The sequence below is a fragment of the Chlorocebus sabaeus genome, chromosome 20 (genome assembly GCF_047675955.1).
Source record: "Chlorocebus sabaeus isolate Y175 chromosome 20, mChlSab1.0.hap1, whole genome shotgun sequence".
NCBI lineage: Eukaryota > Metazoa > Chordata > Mammalia > Primates > Cercopithecidae > Chlorocebus > Chlorocebus sabaeus.
In genome coordinates this window covers 39,393,007-39,412,101 of record NC_132923.1, presented here as the reverse complement: position 1 = coordinate 39,412,101, position 19,095 = coordinate 39,393,007, and the positions used below count along the sequence as shown (strand labels likewise).

General features: G+C 35.6%; 1 protein-coding gene across 3 annotated transcripts in view; it reads right to left on the bottom strand.

Moving 5' to 3' along the window:
- Window positions 1-19,095, bottom strand: part of DPYD (dihydropyrimidine dehydrogenase) — an 844,938-nt gene that overhangs the window by 103,653 nt on the left and 722,190 nt on the right. For all 3 annotated transcript variants that reach the window (XM_007977863.3, XM_007977867.3, XM_037982468.2), the window contains one exon: window positions 10,356-10,535. In XM_007977863.3, the coding sequence (XP_007976054.3) occupies window positions 10,356-10,535 (180 nt within the window). The remainder of the gene's footprint in view (window positions 1-10,355; window positions 10,536-19,095) is intronic.

The window sequence follows — 19,095 nt, the reverse complement described above, 5'->3', positions numbered from 1 at the left end:
ACAATGAACTTGAAGAAAAATGTTTTTCATCCCCTTCCCTTCTCCTCTTTTCTGGGTTAGCTCCAAGAACAGTCATTACGGTAAAAAAAAAAAAGTCTCCCAAAAACGTTATCATAGACACATAGGAGTAAACTGCAAGAGCCTACCAGCAGGTCTTCATCATAGATTTTCCATTTTAAGATTATATATACTCATCGATAAAATTAAATTTTCTAATGATTAAAGTTTACATTTCGAAAACATTATCATACATTTATTCTGGGTGCAAGTTCTTCATGAGATATAAGTATATGAATATTTTCTCCCAATCTGTGACTTGAGTTTTCATTTTTTAAATTGTATCTTTCGATGAGCATAAGTTAATTGCGACGAAGCATAATTCATCTATTTTTTCTTGTATGGTGAGTGTTTTTTTGGTCTCCTGTCCAAGACATTTTTCCTTTCCCCAAGGTTATAAAGATATTTACTTAATGTTTTCTTTTAAAAATGTACAGTTTGAAGGCAAGGAGTATATGCCTTCTGTTCAATTTTGCTGTGAATCTAAAACTCTAAAAAAAAAAAAAAAGATTGTATAGTCTTACCTTATAAAAGAGTTTACTTTTTTGTATGATATATTTAAAATTACTTTTTTGTCCTGTGAGAGGTAGATATGAGGTTCATTTTTTAATATGGGTATCCATTAATTCCAGTACTATTTATTGAAACAGCTTTCTTTTCTCCATTGGATTGTTTTTGCAACTCTGTCAAAAATCAATTTAGTGTATATGTGTGGGTTTATTTCTGGACTTTCTATCCATTCCATTGATCTATTTGTCTACCCTGACACCCAAACACACTTGTTTGATTACTGTAGATTTATAGAAAATCTTGAAGGCAAATAGTACAAATTCTCCCACCTTCCACTTTGTTCTCCTTTTTCAAGATTGTTTTGGCTATTCTAGTTTGTCTGAATTCCAGTGTAAATTTTAGCATAACTTGTCAATTTCTAAAAAACACATGTTGGAATTTTGATTGGGCTTATAATGTGTATACAGATCAATCCAGTGAGAAATAACATCTTAATATATCTTACCATTGATTTCAGTGTTCTTCAATTTTTCTTCAGCAGTTCTTAACTTTTATTTTAGATGCAAGGGTACATATGCAGGTTTGTAATAAAGGTAAACTTGTGTCATGGGGGTTCACTATACAGGTTATTTTGTCACTCAGGTATTAAGCCTAGTACCCAGTAGTTATTTTTTTCCTGATCCTCTCCTTTTTCGCACCTTCCATCCTCAAGTAGGCCCCAGTGTTTGCTGTTCCCCTCTTTGTGTCCATGTATTCTCATTATTTAGCTCCCACTTATGAGTGAGAACATGCAGTGTTTAGTCTTCTGTTCCTGCATAAGTTTGCGAAGGATAATGGCCTCCAGCTCCATCCATGTTCCCACAAAAGACACAGTCTCGTTCCTTTTTATGGCTGCATAGTATTCCATAGTGTATATGTACCACATTTTCTTTATCCAGTCTGTCACTGATGGCCATTTAGGTTGATTTAATGTCTTTGCTATTGTGAATAGTGCTGCAATAAACATACGTGTTCATGTGTCTTTATGGTAGAATGATTTATGTTCCTTTGGGTATATATTCCACAGTGGAATTGCTGGGTAGAATAGCAGTTCTATTTTTAGCTCTTTGAGGAACCAACACACTGCTTTCCACAATGGTTGAACTAATTTGCACTCCCACGGACAGTGTACAAGCATTCTGTTTTCTATGCAACCTCACCAGTATCTATTATTTTTTGACTTTTTATTAATAGCCATTCTGATTGGTAAGAGATGGTATCTGAATGTGGTTTTATGTGCATTTCTCTAATGATTAGTGACACTGAGCTTCTTTTCATATGCTTGTTGGCTTCATGTATTCACATGGCTGTGAAAGCAATTCTTCTTTCAGTGCAGATACTACATATATTTTAATTTGTTCCTAAGTATTTTATAGTTTTTAGATGCCATTGTAAATGACATTTAAGAATTTTAATTTTCAGTTCATTGTTCCAATTGTTCATGTAGAACAGAACTATTTTTGTATATTGTTTTTGTATTATGAAACTTCGTTAAATTCACTTATTATTTTAATAGTGTATTTATAGGTTCTTTAGGATTTTCTATGTACACAATCTTACCATCTGCAAATAAAGAGAGTGTAAGCCCATTTTTTTCCAATCTAGATATCATTTTTTTATTTTTATGATCTTATTGCACTGGTTAGGACTTCCAGTACAATACTGAATAGAAGTATAGATGTAGAAAGAATGGACATTCTTGCCCAGCTCTTGATCTTAAGAGAAAATAATTTATCCTTTCAACATTAAGTATGATACTAGCTATAGAACTTTTGTAGACGTTTCCTTCTATTAATGTATTGCTGAAGGCCATTGTCATGTTTGGATTTTGGATTTTGTCAAATGTTTTTGCTGATCTAAGGACTTATAACCAGAATACATTAAGAACTCCTAAAAGTCAATTAAAAAATTAAAAAATGGGCAAAATATTTGAATAGACACTCCACAGAGGAAGATACACGGATGGCCAATAAGAACATAAAGAAGTGTTACATCATCTTATTAGGGAGATGAAAATTAAAATCACAGTGAGAGACCAATACATACGTACTAGAATAGCTGAAACTAAAAAGACTGAGAATATCAAAAGGTGGCTGGAATATAGAAGAACCAAACACCCACCCACAGCTGGTAGGACTGTGAAATAATAAAGCCACTTTGGACATCTGTTTGGAAGCTTCTTGTAAAACTTACGCATCCACCTTATGACTGAGAAATTATACTCCTATGTACTAGCTAAGAGAAATGAAAACATGTTCACAAAAAGAGTTATGCAAGTATGTTTATAGTAAAAATATTCATTACACCAAAAAATTAAAAACAGCCTAAATATAATTTTGAGTAAATAAATTGTGGTATTTTAATAAAATATAGTATTATTTACCAACAAAAATAAACTAATACCTACAATAATATGAAAAAATCTCTGCAATGTTGTAGCGAATGAAAGTTGCCACACACAGAAAAATACATATTCTGTAGAATTTCATTTATGTGATGCTAAAAAACATGAACCAACTAATATATGGTGACAGGTGTTAGATGGTGTTTGCGTCTGGTGGTAGCAAAGGAAGAGGTAATGGCTGGAAAAGTGCACAAAGCATCTTCTGAGGTGTTGGCAATGTTGCATGCTTTGGCAGAGATGAGGATTTCACGGATATATGTGTTTGTCACAACTTGTCAAATGGTTCATTTAAGACCTCTGTATTTTTCCTCTATGTAATTTATATTTCAATAAGGAAAAATAAGTGGCATAGAAGATACAAAACTTTTAAAGTTGTAAATAGGAAATTATAGTATCCTCTTGTGAGACTGTCATTACGCATTTGGTAAGGATCTTGCTGTTGACATTTATCCATTTCTTTGGACACTGCTTTATTCTCTGTGTTGAATAACTTGCCAGAAAAGAAAAAAATTGATAATTAGATATCTACATATAATATTACCACAACAATATAACAATAGTTTTATGAAATTGTATTATTTCAGTTTTATTTTTTTATTAGTATAAATTTAAGAGGTACAAGTGCAGTTTTGTTACATGGATATATTGCATAGTGGTGAAGTTTGAGCTTTTAGTGTAACCATCACATGAATAATGTACATTGTACCCATTAAGCAATTCCTCATCTCACATCCTACTTCTACCCAATTCCTCATCCTACACCCTGCTTCTACCCTCCCACTGTTTTGAGTCTCCAATGACTATTATTCCACACTTTATGTGCATGTGTACACATTAATTAGCTTCCACTCACAAGTGGGAACATATTTGACTCTCTTTTCTTGAGTTGTTCCACTTAAAATAATGGCCTCCAGAGGGCGCAGTGGCTCATGCTTGTAATCTCAGAACTTTGGGAAGCTGAGGTGAGTGGATCACTTGAGGTCAGCAGCTTGAGACCAGCCTGGCCAACATGGAGAAGCCCTGTCACTACTTAAAATACAAAAATTAGTTGGGCGTGGTGACAGGCGCCTGTAATCCCAGCTACTTGGGAGGCTGAGGCAAGAGAATCAGTTGAACCTGAGAGGCAGGGTTACAGGGAGCCGAGAACGTGCCATTATTGCACTTCAGTCTGGCTGACAAAGCAAGACTGTGTCTCAAATACATAAATAAATAAAAAAAATAAGTTAAAAAAGTTAAAAAAAGATAATGGCTTCAAGATCCATCCATGTTGCTGTAAAAGACACTATTTCATTCTTTTTTTATGGCTGAATAGTATTCTACATTTTCTTTATTATCTGTCAACGTACATTTAGCTTTATTCCATATCTTTGCTATCGTGAACAGTGCTGCCATAAACCTATGAATGCAAGTATCTTTTTGATGTAGTGATGTCTTTTCCTTTGGATATAAACCCAGTAGCGCGATTGCTGAATTGAATGGTAGTTTTATTTTTAGTCCTCTGAGAAATCTGTATATTCTTTTCCACAGGGTTTAAACTAATTTACATTCCCACCAAAAATGTATAAACATTCCTTTTTTTTCCCCCACATCCTCACCAATATCTGTTATTTTTTGACTGTTTAATAAGAGCCATTCTGACTGGTGTAAGATAATATCTCATTGTGGTTTTATTTTACATTTCTCTGATGATTAGTGATGTTGAACAGTTTTTCATATGCTTGATGGGGTTTGTCTTCTTTTGCAAAATGTCTGTTCATGTCCTTTGCCTACTTTTTAATAGGGGTTATTTCTTTGTTGTTGTTGACTTGTTCGAGTTCTTTATAAATTCTGGGTGACAGTCCCCTGTTGGATACGTAGTTTGCATATATTTTCTCCCATTCTGTAGGCCCTCTGTTATCCCAATTATTTCATTTGCTGTGTAGAGGCTTTTTACTTTAAGTCCCATTTGTCTATTTTCAGTTTTGTTGCATTTGCTTTGAGGTCTTTGTCATAATTATTTTTGCCTAGATTAATGCCCAGAAGAGTTTTCCTTACATTTTTTTCTAGTATTTTTATAGTTTCAGATCTTACATTTAAATCTTTGATGAATGATTTGGGTGCATTTTTAAATATGGTTAGTGATAGGAGTACAATTCTATTTGTATGCATATGGCAATCCAATCATCCCAGCACTATTTATTGAAAAAGGTGCCCTTGTTCTAGTGTATGCTTCTCGTCAACTTTGTCAAACGTCAGTTGGCTGTAGATATGTGGCTTTATTTCTGGGTTCTCCATTCTGTTCCATTGATCCATATATCTATTTTTATACCAGTACCATGCTGTTTTTGTTACTACAGCCTAATTGTATCATTTGAGGTCAGGTAATGTGATGACTCCAGCTTTGTTCTTTTTGTCAAATTTGCTTTGGCTATTTGGACTCTTTTTTGGTTCCATATGAATTTTAGAATTGTTTTATCAATAACTGAGAATAATGTATCTGGTCATATGGATATAATTTTGGTTTCTATTATCAAAACAAATTCTTGTTTTCAGAGTTGCTGTACAACCACCATGACAGCATTTCTGATTTTAACCTAATGAGAGCCTCTTAATGAGCACAGATTATGTTCATTTATTAATATCACCAATATGTATTTCATCATTTTTAAATACCTACTGAAAGTACAGCAATTTGGCAGGTTTATTGTTTTCTTCTAAAATGACTGCTGCTATTCTTAAAAGGATCTAGCTGGAATTTTAATTATACATTGGCTTTCTTTTTTCCTCCTAAATAAGGACACAACAGGTAATTCATGCAATTTAATTCTATAAACATGTAGCATTGTGTTAGGTGCTTCAAAACTCCAGTATGAATAAGATATTATCTTTCTTTCAAAATGCTTGTAATGACCTGCAGCAATGGACAAGAAGATATACAATTAAAAGAAAATGCAGTACTTGCAATACTAGCTATAGGAACCATGGGCTGTAAGAAAAAGGAAAGGAGTGATTTGACTTTCCTGGAGGTCAAGGAAGAGGGTCATAGACAGCCTTACAAAAGAAGCAACATTTAAGGTAGATCCTAAAAATACATTAATGATTGATCAGTATGTTCAATTCAGCTACCACGCCATTACTCCTACATGGTAGACATTGCGTTAGGCACTGGCACACAGCCTGGGTTCTAGGCCCTCAAAAAGCTTATAATCTAGGCATATTTTGCCAAGCCAAGAAGGCATAAAGGTTGCTCACCTGTCTATCTCACTCCTTCTATTCTGACTTTTTCCATGTTATTTTTACCAAACTAGACTCACACATAAAAAGGAACTTCAAATTCAAAGGTTGTTTCTTTACACATTCTTTTCATTTCTGATGTAACGGAAAAAGTAATGGCTTGGTAAGTCAAGTGACTACTAATTCTTAATGTTACCAATAAGCTTTTTTCTTTCAACATTCATGTAGTCATTAATTCACTTCTTCAATCAATGTTTATTAAGGCATTACCGTGTTCAGTGCATGTCTAGGGAAGTAGCATGCAAAGATAGATAAGAAAAGTGAGGTTATTTTCTAGTAAATGAAGAGGACTTACAAAAATACAGCTGCAATGTGATACTGGTTACAACTAAGGTTCAAAAAGAGAAGGAGACATTAATTCTATTGTAAAGGTCAGGGGATAGCTCAAAGAGAAAGTGATGCTTAAGAACTGGAAGGCCATTCCAGATGTCAGGAACAGTGTGTAGAAACACATGCAGATCCCAAGTGATCATTAGTTTTTGGCCTCTGCTGTTTTTCTTTCACAACTGGTATTTAGGAGTCCTGTTCTCATCCCAAGCACCAAACAGTGAATACATTTTCTTCCATGCTATTCCAGTTGTAAAATTTGCTGTTCAAATATTGGACTGTTCAATTTCTTTCATGTTTCTTAGCAAGAATGTCAACATAACTCTTATTTCCCATAACTAAAAGTTCCAAATACTAATATTTTATTTTCTAAAATCACTAAAATAAATACATTGCCTCCAACTCTATAGATGCATTTCTGGATAAAGTTATATTTGCAATTATATTTTCATTTTAGTAATCTTCACAAGCCCATAGTTAAAACCTTTGGAGCCAGATGTATGGATTTAAAAATATCTTTTGGATTTTAGAAAAGTAAAATGGTACATATACCAAATTTTAACAAACACTCCCTCTCCAGCCCCAGCAAGGTGTGGGGTAACAATCTGGAATCAAGCACATTAATCTCTCTGTAGTAAACACTTAAATGTTCTCTAAGAGGAATAAAGATTATAGCAAGTCTCACATCAGTTCAGACCAGGTTTTCTGCCGAATGAATTATGTAAAACCATTTGGTTTCAGCATTTTTTGAATTTCAGAATTGTTAATGAGGGATTATGGAACTGTATTGTAATTATTTTCATTGTACAGTTTTATAAAAAAGGTTTAGAGAGATTAAGTAACTTGCCCAAGTTGTCTAGCTAATAAGGAAGCTTCACATAAACCCAGCAGTCTTACTCTTTGCTAATAACTGCTGTCCTACATGCAGTTTCTCCATTGGGTATTTCCAACCCCTGGCCATTCGGAACCGAGTGTGATGCTTCTCTGGCATTCCTCTCCTGCCTCTTTTATTTCACTTCTTTTCCAACTCAAAATTATTTATTGTTTACTTTCTCCATCAAGAGAAGCTTGTGTTCTGCTCATTGCTGACTTCTCAATCTCTCACTTTTCTATTGCTATTCTCTTTTTCATTCCTTCTGACAATGCAGATTTTTTGATCCCTCCATGAGAATTACGATGTTAAAATGCAGATTCTCAACACACCTCTGACCCACTGACTCAGGGTCAATGCTGGTGAGGCCTGGGAACCTACATTTCTCACGAGCATGCTGCATGGTTTTCAAGCACCAAGAGTTTGACATCAACAGCTCTGTGTTGTGCCAAAGCTGATGATGGTTCTTCTCAGGAATTTGCTCTTCTTGCAGGCACAGATTACAATGGCTTGCATCATAAGTCTACTAAAACCTAACTACCTGCCCTTCAACAGCCACCTGAAGAAACACTGCTATGGTAGTTTGATCAGTTAATAAGTAAGGTAAGCATAAGGAGAGTACATTAATATGTTAATTACTTGAAAGATAACATGACATACTTGGCCAAATCCTTGTTTCCATAGCCCAAGTCTCGTTTTCTCTCCATTGTCAAATGCTGCACTGTAATGGGTTTCTTCTAAATATCTATTCTGGTTTATTGTAGCCTGACCTATGAGTGAATATCAGGGTAGCAATTGTACTTTCCAAACAAAATTTTCCTGCGTAAAGAAGCCAGATACTTCTAGAGTGTCTTTCTACAAAGGGTCTACATTTTCTCTCATCTCCTTATAGTATGCAGACACTGTGAGGACCAGCATACTATTCTTTAGCTAATGAAAGGACAATATGAGTTATTTTCAAAGACACACACACACACATACACATGCACATACACACACACACACACACACACACACAAGCAGCAGCAACATTAAGGGAGAACAATTAGGAAATCACCTGTATCCTAGATCCAGAGTACTTTGATTCACTATTAGGGATATTAATCTAAAGGGAATAATCATCTATTGTTTTAGTCTTGTCAGCCTGCATTGGAGAATCCAGAAGCATAAATCTATTACCAGACCATCTGCTTATTCCTCAAGTTAGTGTTGAGAAATGAATCACTAATATAATCACATAGAAAAATCTTGCTTTTTTTTTTAAACAAATGATAATGCTGAAAATTACACTTACAATTTTGATGAAAGCTGAGCTTGACAAAATAAAGTCTGAATCTCGATTCAAACTATTACCAAATCAATTTCCATTTATGTCATTGACATAAGTGCCTTCATCATTACCCATCTTTTATTTGAGTATGTAAGTTTTGAAATGAGTGTGAAAATCCTTTAAAGACAAAACATGACAGTGCAATGCCGCTACTTACATTTCAGCTCACATGACAACCACCCAAATTTGAGACAATGATTTTATAGATGGTCATAAACTATCATGTCAGAGACAATTTCCTTGAGATATTTACATTGAATGAATGTAAAGCCATTTGTGAATTTTTTTAGTTATAAACAACCTTAGGATATTGATAGTCATTGATAAAGGCAAGAACATTCACTGTCTAAATACTGCAGAGTCAGTTTATGATAATATGATTAGTTACACTAATAATGCTGCTTAGGCACTATCTTGCTAATTACAATATTATAAATATTAATGTCACAGTCTTTCTGTTTGATTGCCACTCATGGAGTCATTCGTCATGACATTTTCCTGGAACCCACATTGTAAGATTTTATTTTTTTCCTCCTTTTTTTTTTTTCATTACTGGACTTGAAATCATACACATTACTCTTGAAGAAGGTTTTTTTTTTTTTTTTTGCTATCTGTTAGGAGAGGGTTTCTGCTAAAGCTAGCCAAATATAAGTCAATTATATGATGTTTCTCTTATTCTTTCTGAGTCCCTAACCCAGTCATCCAAGGCAGAGTACCCAGGGCTTTTGTTTTCCATTCTTTTTCATGTGACCTGCTTCAAGTTAAGATTCATTTGAATTATTAAATGCTTCCTTAAAGAATCTTTTTATACTGCCTCTCTTTTTTTTAAAGTTAATTATTGATGTAGTGACAAGCTGAAAAGACTAAGAATTATAATTTTTTCCTCCCTTCATTGAGGGCTCAAGAAATGTCTTCTGACAATGGTTGTCTATTTAGAATAATACAAAGGAAATACAAAGGCAAAATGCTGAATGTTGTTTTAGCACAGTTGCTAAAATCACTGTATTATAGAAAATGTAAATGTAGTGTATATTTCTTGGAAAATAGCAGTTAGTGAGAAAGTTGGGACATAACCTTTTGAGCCCAGGTTTAACAACACAGCAGAAGGAGTTACAAAAGATACTGATTAGATTTTAATTTTAAAAACTTCCTTACATTATTCAAGACTACAGTGATTTGATTGTCTTGAAAACAGAAAGGTAATATTATAATTTCCAGAAAGCATAAAGAAATCTCCAGACTCCCACTGGAAAGAATGCCAGTCATCACCACAGTAAGCAAGAATTCGGAGGCACTTTACCCTGCAAACTTCAGTCTTTTCCTTTTATATAATTCTGTGTTGTTTTGGTTTTATAAAAAGGTAACTCACAGACCCATCATACGCCTATAATCAAGTCTCCCTCAGAAAGAGTACACTGAGGAAATCACATCCACCAGGCACTGTGTTTCCTTTGTTAGTGAGAACGTGAGATGGTAAATAAGATCTGAAATAGAAACTGACCAAGGCTGAATTCTCAGGAATAACAGGAGATTTAAGCACATACCTTGCCCATGAGTTCAGCTATACGTGGAACTGGTTTCCCTTTCTGGTGACTCACAGTAGCTGGACTCTGTCCATCCCAGTCTTGTAGTTCTTCAATGCTTTTCAGATAAAGCAGGGCTTTGAGGCCAGTGCAGTAGTCTTCGATCACAGTGAAATCCTGATTCTGAATGGCACTGCATACCTAGAAAAGACGGAGCAGTCAACCAAGTGTCAAACCAAGAGATAATTCTCCAAACAAATTCACTTTTATTTGATTCAACAAATATTTATTTTATGTCCCAGGCACTGTTTGAGGCATGATGGATCAGTCGCTGTCTGGAGGTGGGGGTGGTGGGGAGGAATGGACTGAAAAGGAACACAAGGAAACATCCAGGGACAATGAACATTTTCATAAACTTGCAATGGTAATGGTGTCACAGGTATATACAAGTTCCAAAATTTATTAAGTTGTATACTTTAAATAGATACAGTTTATTGTATGTCAGGCTCAAGGAGTCAAATTTGGCACAACATAATAAAGGACAATTTAAATTCTCATTGTCCCTCCATTGGGATGTGCTGCCTGCAGGCAGTTCTCATGTCTGAAGGTGGTCAGACTGAGGCTGGACTGCTGTTCATTCATTTAACTTGACCATCACTTACCCCTGCCTCTGTCTCCCTCCTCATCTGCTATTGTTCTCCTTGTTGTCAACTATGATCCAGTCACCCAAGTCTTTCCTCTCTTCCAAAAAAAAAAAAAAAAAAAAAAAAAATGCCATAGTCTTTCCTTGCCTTAGGATCTTTTCACAAGGCCTTCTCACTGGCTAGAAGGCCTTTCTTTTCCACACATGGCTAACTACCAACCATTCCTCAGGTCCATGGTAAATGTCCCTTCTTCAAGGAGGCCTCCAGGAGCCCAGAATAGATTATGGCCTTCTTTTAATCAGACATTTTTAACTTCTAATTATTGCATGATTATTTAGTTGACAACTCACTTCCCAATTAGACCAAAGTTTCAGAAGGGAAGAAATGCATTTATTTTGGCCACTATATTATCCCCAGTGACTAGGACAGTGTTTGTCAGTTAGTCTGCTCTCCACAAATATATGATGAGAGAATAATGATGATATGGTTTGGCTGTGTTCCCACCCAAATCTCATCTTCAAGTATAGTTCCCACAATCCCCACGTGCAGTAGGAGGGACCTGGTGGGGGTAACTGAATCATGGGAGTGGTTATCTCCATGCTGTTCTCGTGATGGTGGGTGAGCTCTCACACAACCTGATGGTTTAATAAGGGGCTTTTCCCCTTTTGCTTGGCACTTCTCCTTCCTGCCACCATGTGATGAAGGATATGCCTGCTTCCCCTTCTGCTATGATTTTAAGTTTCGTGAGGCATCCCCAGAAATGTTGAACTGTGAGTCAATAAAACCTCTTTCCTTTATAAATTACCCAGTCTCAGGTATATCTTTTTTTTTTTTTTTTTTTTTTTTTTTTTGGAGTCTCACCCTGTCACCAGGCTGGAATGCAGCGGTATGATCTTGGCTCACTGCAACCTCCACCTCCTGGGTTCAAGCGATTCTCCTGCCTCAGCCTCTCGAGTAGCTGGGATGACAGGCACACACCACCACATCCAGCTAATTTTTGTATTTTTAGTAGAGACGGGGTTTCACCATGCTGGCCAGGATGGTCTCAATCTCTTGACTCTGTGATCCACCCGCCTCAGCCTCCCAAAGTCCTGGGATTACAGGCGTGACCCACTATGCCTGGCCTCAGGTACATCTTTATTAGCAGCATGAGAATGGACTACTACAAATGATTAAAAAGAAAAGAAAACTAAAATAAAAAATTCTGGAGTTAAGGGAGTGTGAATCAGAGAAATTAAAGTTCTTCCACTAAAAAACCCCTGGGGATTCTGTGATTGTGGCTGGGATTTAAGTTAAAGCTTGAAGAATGTGGATTTAGATAACTGCTTCTAGGTTGATTATTTCCAAAGATATCCCTCCAATTATGATATCACATGTAGACTCCAGAGATTCATTCACAACTTCTCCTGTAGAACCTCTTCATCAACATGGCCCAACATCACATCAAATTCAAAATTTACAACACGGATTCAACATCCTTCCTAATTTATATTTCAAATTCAACCAATGAAGCAACCATTAAAACAACACTGAGCAAAGAAAAACTCATTTCTATCCTATTTTCCCAGGCATTGAATATCTGGTATATACCAGAGTGTCTGGCAATGGTATCCAACAAAGAAAAATCATGTCATGCATGAATGAAAATGAAGGAAATGCATGAAAACAGAATAATAAGATTCTATTTCAAAGACTCTTAAAGCCTTTTGGTTCTTTGATTAAATACATTTTCTTGTAAGCCTTGTGCCTAGCATGCTACCTGACACCTCATTGTTGCTAGGTTGGTTGAGAGAATTTATTGAAAACATACTAGGAGGTATGCATACTAGGAGGGGTGTGTGTGTGTGTGTGTGTGTGTGTGTGTGTGTGTGTGTGTGTATATATGCGCCTAGGAGTTCTCAGCAAGGAGTGGTAAGTGATTCCATGATATGTACCTTAAAAAAAAAGGCCAGGTATGAAATTCTGGGAATGCTAGCACTTAAAAGGAAGGTTAAGGAAGATGATCATGAGGGACACCAAGCAGAAGAGATCCAAGAGAGTTAAGTCAGGTGCTGCAGATGCAGAAAGCACAGGAATATCAGAGCTTAAAGTGATGACTGGATGTAGCACTCGGCAATATACCAGATAACGTCTACCTTTCTAGGAGAGATCTGCAATGGAGTAGAAGCCGGTTTTTTTTTTGGTAGGCTGAGGAATGGATGAGGGATGATGAACTACAGATATGCAGCGAGGTCACGTTTATAAGAAGTCTGGCTCCTGTAAGAGGAAGAGGCAAGCTGGGGGTATAGGTTACAGGGTTTTGCATTTTGCTTTTTACTTTTATTTCTGAGACAGAGACTTGCTCTGTCACCCAGGCTGGAGTGCAGTGATGCAATCATAGCTCAGTGTAGCCTCAACCTCCTGAGCTCAAGCGATCCTCTCACCTCAGCTTCTCGAGTAGCTAGGACTACAGGCACACACCACCATGCTTGGGTAATTTTTTGGTATTTACTTATTTATTTAACGTTTTTTTTCTTATAGAGATGAGGTTCTGCCATACGGACCAAGCTATTCTCAAACTCCTGAGCTCAAGCTATCCGCCCACCTGGCCTCCCCCAAATGCTGGGATTACAGGCGTGAACCTCCATGCTTGGCCTGCATTTTATTTTTTTAAAGAATGAAAATAATTATGTTTTAAGGATATACAGTTATTTTACATTTCAGAATAGGACAGACTGATTTCTGTGTATGAGATTTCTGTCAAAATTGGCTGAATGACTATGTGATAAGAATGAAATAATGCAATATCTAACATGATGTGGGCTCTTCTTATGGGCCAGGCACTTTGTTAGCACTTTTAAATATATTATCTTCTTTAGTCCTCAAGATAACCCTAAAAGATAGGTTTAATTTTCAGCCCCATTTTACAGATGAGGAAACTGAGTCTTAGGAAAGTTAAATGACTTGCTCCAGGCCCCATGGTTAGAAAGTGGTGGCACCAGAATTCCTGACCATACAATACAATATGACCTAGATAACAGAGGAACAACTTTTAATATAACTACAAATACCTTTCTACACCTATTGCATGGACCAAACACATATGTTTTTAAAAATTTAATCAGGTTATCTTCAACTGAAATATAGCTCTGGTTTTGAAAAATCCATGCTTTTAGAAAAAAATTGTCAGTGTTTTCAATTTACCTTCTTACTTGTACAGTATGAGTAAGAATAACAGCAAGCCAAAACCAAAATGCAGAAACAAAAAAACCCTTCATTTTCTATTCTCAAGTGCTGCATGTTAGTACAATGTAGAAAAGAGCATAGAATAACTACTAAATATGAACAAGAACATTTTCTAGGAAGCCCATTTACATTAGAAAAAAAGTCTGTTTCTCAGGAGGAACAATTCGAACATTAATTAGGCCTGTTATAACTTTCTTAGAGTTGGTGGTAGGTTTTTTTCTCACAACAATTATAAGGAACATCATTATCATTTCCTCCACAGGGGTATTTTTTTTCTTTTGACTATAAAAGTCAACTGATGCTTTACTTAATCCTCTTTGCTTACTCTGAGATCCTATTTTTTGTAGTATATGCTGATGGGGATACTTTACTATAGTCTTAAAATAGTTCACCATGTGAACATAAGAAATCAGATTTTGAAAATCACATAATGTCATGTACTTTATGGGATTTTCATGATTATTGTGAAATCCTGCTGCTAAAAGGAATCTAGAAATACTCTGCAAGGGATGAACAGTAAAGTATAATCTAAACCATCCCTGATGTTTCCAGGAAGAAGATACAAAAGCTATGAATTCTCTCAATCCTCAAACATGGCACAATTTGTATATAGTAGATGCAGCCAAGGAGTGGAGTGATCAAAATGTAGACTTGGTGTCTTTTAACTGTAGAAGAACATGGGAGGACCCAAGGCTAAGAAAACTCCCTCTTTCCCACCCACTTGTAGGCTCTTTATCATACATTGTTAGTGTTCCACATAATTGGGAGTTACACTGAGAATGTGAACTGAATGCAAAACCTGAAAAGCGGGGAGAGACTACAAGATACTTACTGAGCAAGACTGGGATATTGTGCAGTGCTGGAAGCCCTAGAATCCACCATGAGACACAAGTGCTGGAGGGGACCACTTCAGATATACTTAATCACATGGCAAATGTCACACCATTTACATACCTTTCTGAAATGAGTAGTTTAATTTTTACTTCTAGTAAGATTAAACCTACTAATTTTCCTGATAGAATTTCTGAAAGTAGGAACTTTGCACATTGGTATTTTCTTTTAAAATCTTATTGTACATACAAATCAGGTGGGGATCTTTTTAAAATGCAGATTGTGGTTCTGTAGCTTTGGAGTGGGATCCTGGAGTGAGATCCTGCATTGGCCAAATTTTCAGGGGATGCTGCTGCTGCTGCTGCTGGACCACACTTAGAACAGTAAAGTCTTAAGCACTGGCAGGGGTGAATCTCATCTCAACTGAAACGCTAACTGCAAAAAAAAAAATTCTTCTAAACAAATAGGTTTCTTCTTAATTTTTACTATTAGATTATATCAACATTTTCCTAGCCTTTTAAAGAATGCACTACTTATAATAAGAAGTCATGTTTGAAGAAACAAGAATAATTTGCTGATTAAATAGTAATAAGACTAAAAATAAATCTTAAGATGCAAGTGTACCATTGAGAACAGCTTTGCCCATGGATTTGATCTTAGGAAATGGAATTACTCAGAAAGATGCCTTGTCCTTGCCTAACCTTTATACTCCATTGAGGGGCTTATCTCTATCTCAAAGGTAAACGGTTCCTGTTAAAACTCCAAATATGTAGCTGCTATGTCTAAATGGGTGTATTTTATATGACATCTCTTAATTGTTTGTTTAATAGCTCTGATTAGGACTCTTAATAGCTGTTAACATGTTTGCTTCGTATAATTTGTAAGTTCTTTATGGTGAAGACTAGTTTATCTTTCCTCACAGCAGGGCATCAGGTGCCATTATAAGGATCGTTGCCACCATTAATTATTTCTATAAGCGTGAATATCCCTATAGTGAGCTATTTTAAAGAGAGGCCCCTAGATTCTCAGCAGGACCAGCCCTATGCAGGAGCTGAGTAGGTGGTGGCCCCCTGTGCAGTGTGATTTGACGTGTGCCATAAAGCGCCTAATAGTCTCCTCCAGGGGTCTGACACAATGCCCTGAATTTTTACTTTAGGTGCAGGCGCATTTGATCGAGGCCTGCCTGTGCATAGCAACTGTACAAATACCTGGATGGTGACAGAGGGTTGTGGGGAGCTATTCTTCTCTCATTATTTCTCATAAAATGAGATTAGCTAGATTATCAGTAAATTGCCTATTTACGGAGATTTACGTCTTCCAAATCTTCTTTACATACATTATTTCTTTCAGTACTCAAAATAAACCTGACTTAGGCAGGAGAAGGAGTAATATTCTTACTTGAAAAATGGAAAGAGCTTGGACTTGAAGTCCTGTTTCTTAAAGTCACATCTTGCAGTTTCTATGCCATATTAAGTTAAGAGGCTGAGAGAATGCACACAGAAGTCAAGCAGAATCGAGTTCCAATTACATCTTAGCTGCGTAATCATGAGCATTTTTTTTTCACTTAAAAATGGAGATTAAATACTTAGCACATAGGAAACTAAAAGGCAACATACTTAAATACTTAAAATAGTAGCTTGTACTCAGCTAGATTGGCACCAAAATTAAATTTCATAATATGAATAAATCATTAGGGCATGAATTAGGCAGGATATAATTTTTTCAATGTAATAAGTTTTTGGTCAAATGTTGCAGAGGAAGACCACGGACCTACTTTTTTTTTGCATTAAATAATGATCTCAAAAAAAAAAGCTTGGGTTTTGTTGTCAGAAGACTCAGGTCTGACACCCAACTCTGTCCAATCTGGCAGCTGTGTAACTAGGGCTAGTCATTTAGCTTGTTGACTTTCCTCTCCCTCCTCTACATCTGAAAAAGGAGGATGATAACGTCTTATTGTTGTGAAGATTAAATTATATCATGAAGGTAGAAGTCCTGTGGAGATTATAAAGCTTAGACAGAATGGAACTAAACCTCATAGGTATTGTAGAATTTCAGGTAGTCTAGAATTTAAAGTGCCTGGTAGAGGCCAAAATGGGAAGTTTTGCCTGTTAAAAAGAAGCTAACTTAATCTGAAAAGTAAAAGAAATTTCCAAAAAGCTATCAAATAAAATCTAAATTAGATTCAAAATATTTATCCCAGGTAAATAATCTGGCAAAGAAGAGTTCTACAAAAGCAGGAACATCCTGAGACTGGCGCATGTTTTTGTGTAATCAAACAGCACATTTTTCAAATGCTATTTTAAAATATAACAAAGTTTAAAAATAGAGATCTTGATCTATTAAACACAACTCAGATAAACCCATGACCATAATTATCCCCTTTTACTTCTTATCACACAGGTGGACTTCTTATCACACTTTTATTTATGAAAGTAAAATATACGTTTACAATTTAAGTCTAAAGTTGTCTCAAAGTTACTGTAAATTCATTAGTAAAAGTTCTATTGGAGAATTACTACATTTAAGCAAAAATGGAAATTCTTCTGCAATGGTTATCACATTATAAATTGCATTAATAAATGAGTTGTATGTATCTGGAAGAGGTTCAAGAAGCCTCCCATGAATGTGGTTCATATATGAAACATTGAATAAGAAGGGTTGTTCATCCAATTCTTAAAGCTTTTTCAGGAAAAAGAAGATTATATTATCTCTTCTTACTAACCTACTTTGATAAGCACATATTTTGTTTAAACATATTTTGTTTAAACTATGCAAAACATCTGCAATATTTTATATAGCACTTTATAGTTTTCAAAGCATGCTGTCAAAAAGAAATATCTATAGAATAATTTACAGTTTTCAAAGCATGGTGACAAACAAGATTAAAGGGAATTTAGCCTTTTTTTCAGACCAGCCTCCTCATTTCAGAGATTAGGAGTCCAGAATGGCTAAATGATCTGTCCATGGTACACAGCTAGTTGGAGGCAGTACTGGCAGACCTGCCTGGTTTGAAGCTCTTTCTGCTACAACACTGCCTGTCAATATCATCGTACTTATTCCATACATCAGTTCTAAGAGAAAGAGAAGGTGCTATGAATTGTTTAGTAAGTGAGGAAACTGAAACCAAACATTGAATGCAATGCCCAAAATCAAGATTAGTAACTGGGAGGGCCAACGTAAGACTCAGAACTTCTGACCTCCACAGAGCTTAACTTTTCTTTGTATTATTATTTCCATAAATTTCAAAGTCTTAAATGAGATGAAAGTCTTACATATATAAACAAGCATATATTTATAATTTTCATAAAAAGAAGCAAAGTGATTTCATATTTATTATTATGACAGAAATCCAGATTTTTTTTAACATTTAAGGTTTTAATATTTGGACGACCCACTTAAAATTTCCTATGTTAAATGGAAACTAAATTTGTGCTGTCTTCAGATGGAAATGCAGTTTCTAATTCTATCTGTCCACACCGACTGGTTAAAAACATCAGATTTTCTGAAGGCACGGAATCAATAATTACTCACGGAATTGAGTTCTGACCAGTACTGACAAACAGATGTAGGAAACTACATTGTACTTTAAAAATTGCTGTACAATACATACAGATAAAGTAAGAATTCAGAATAACAATATCCCCCTATGAGCTTTTGGTACTACATAAACATGGCATTCCTTACTAGAACTCATGAATAAAACACCAAAATTATAATTTTATAAAAATATAGGTTAAAAGACAGCCCCTGGAGATACATAGTAAATAGGGAACTAGATGGGGATATATTTGTATATTCACATATAACCACAAATCTTAGTTGTTCTATCATATTAGTTTCCATTTGTTGGAGCTGTACAACATCAAAGTCATGATGTCCCTATATATTGCATTTAGCAGTAATGTAACGGACTACGTGAAGAAATCAAAGTGAGAGTTTCTAAGTAGTTTCCTGGCAATTGAGACAGCAGGCTCTTTCATCTGCTCTGTAACTGTGGCAGTGCATTGATTTAAACTCCTTCTGAGATCTCAAATGCTTTTATATTCTTAGGTCTCTCAAGC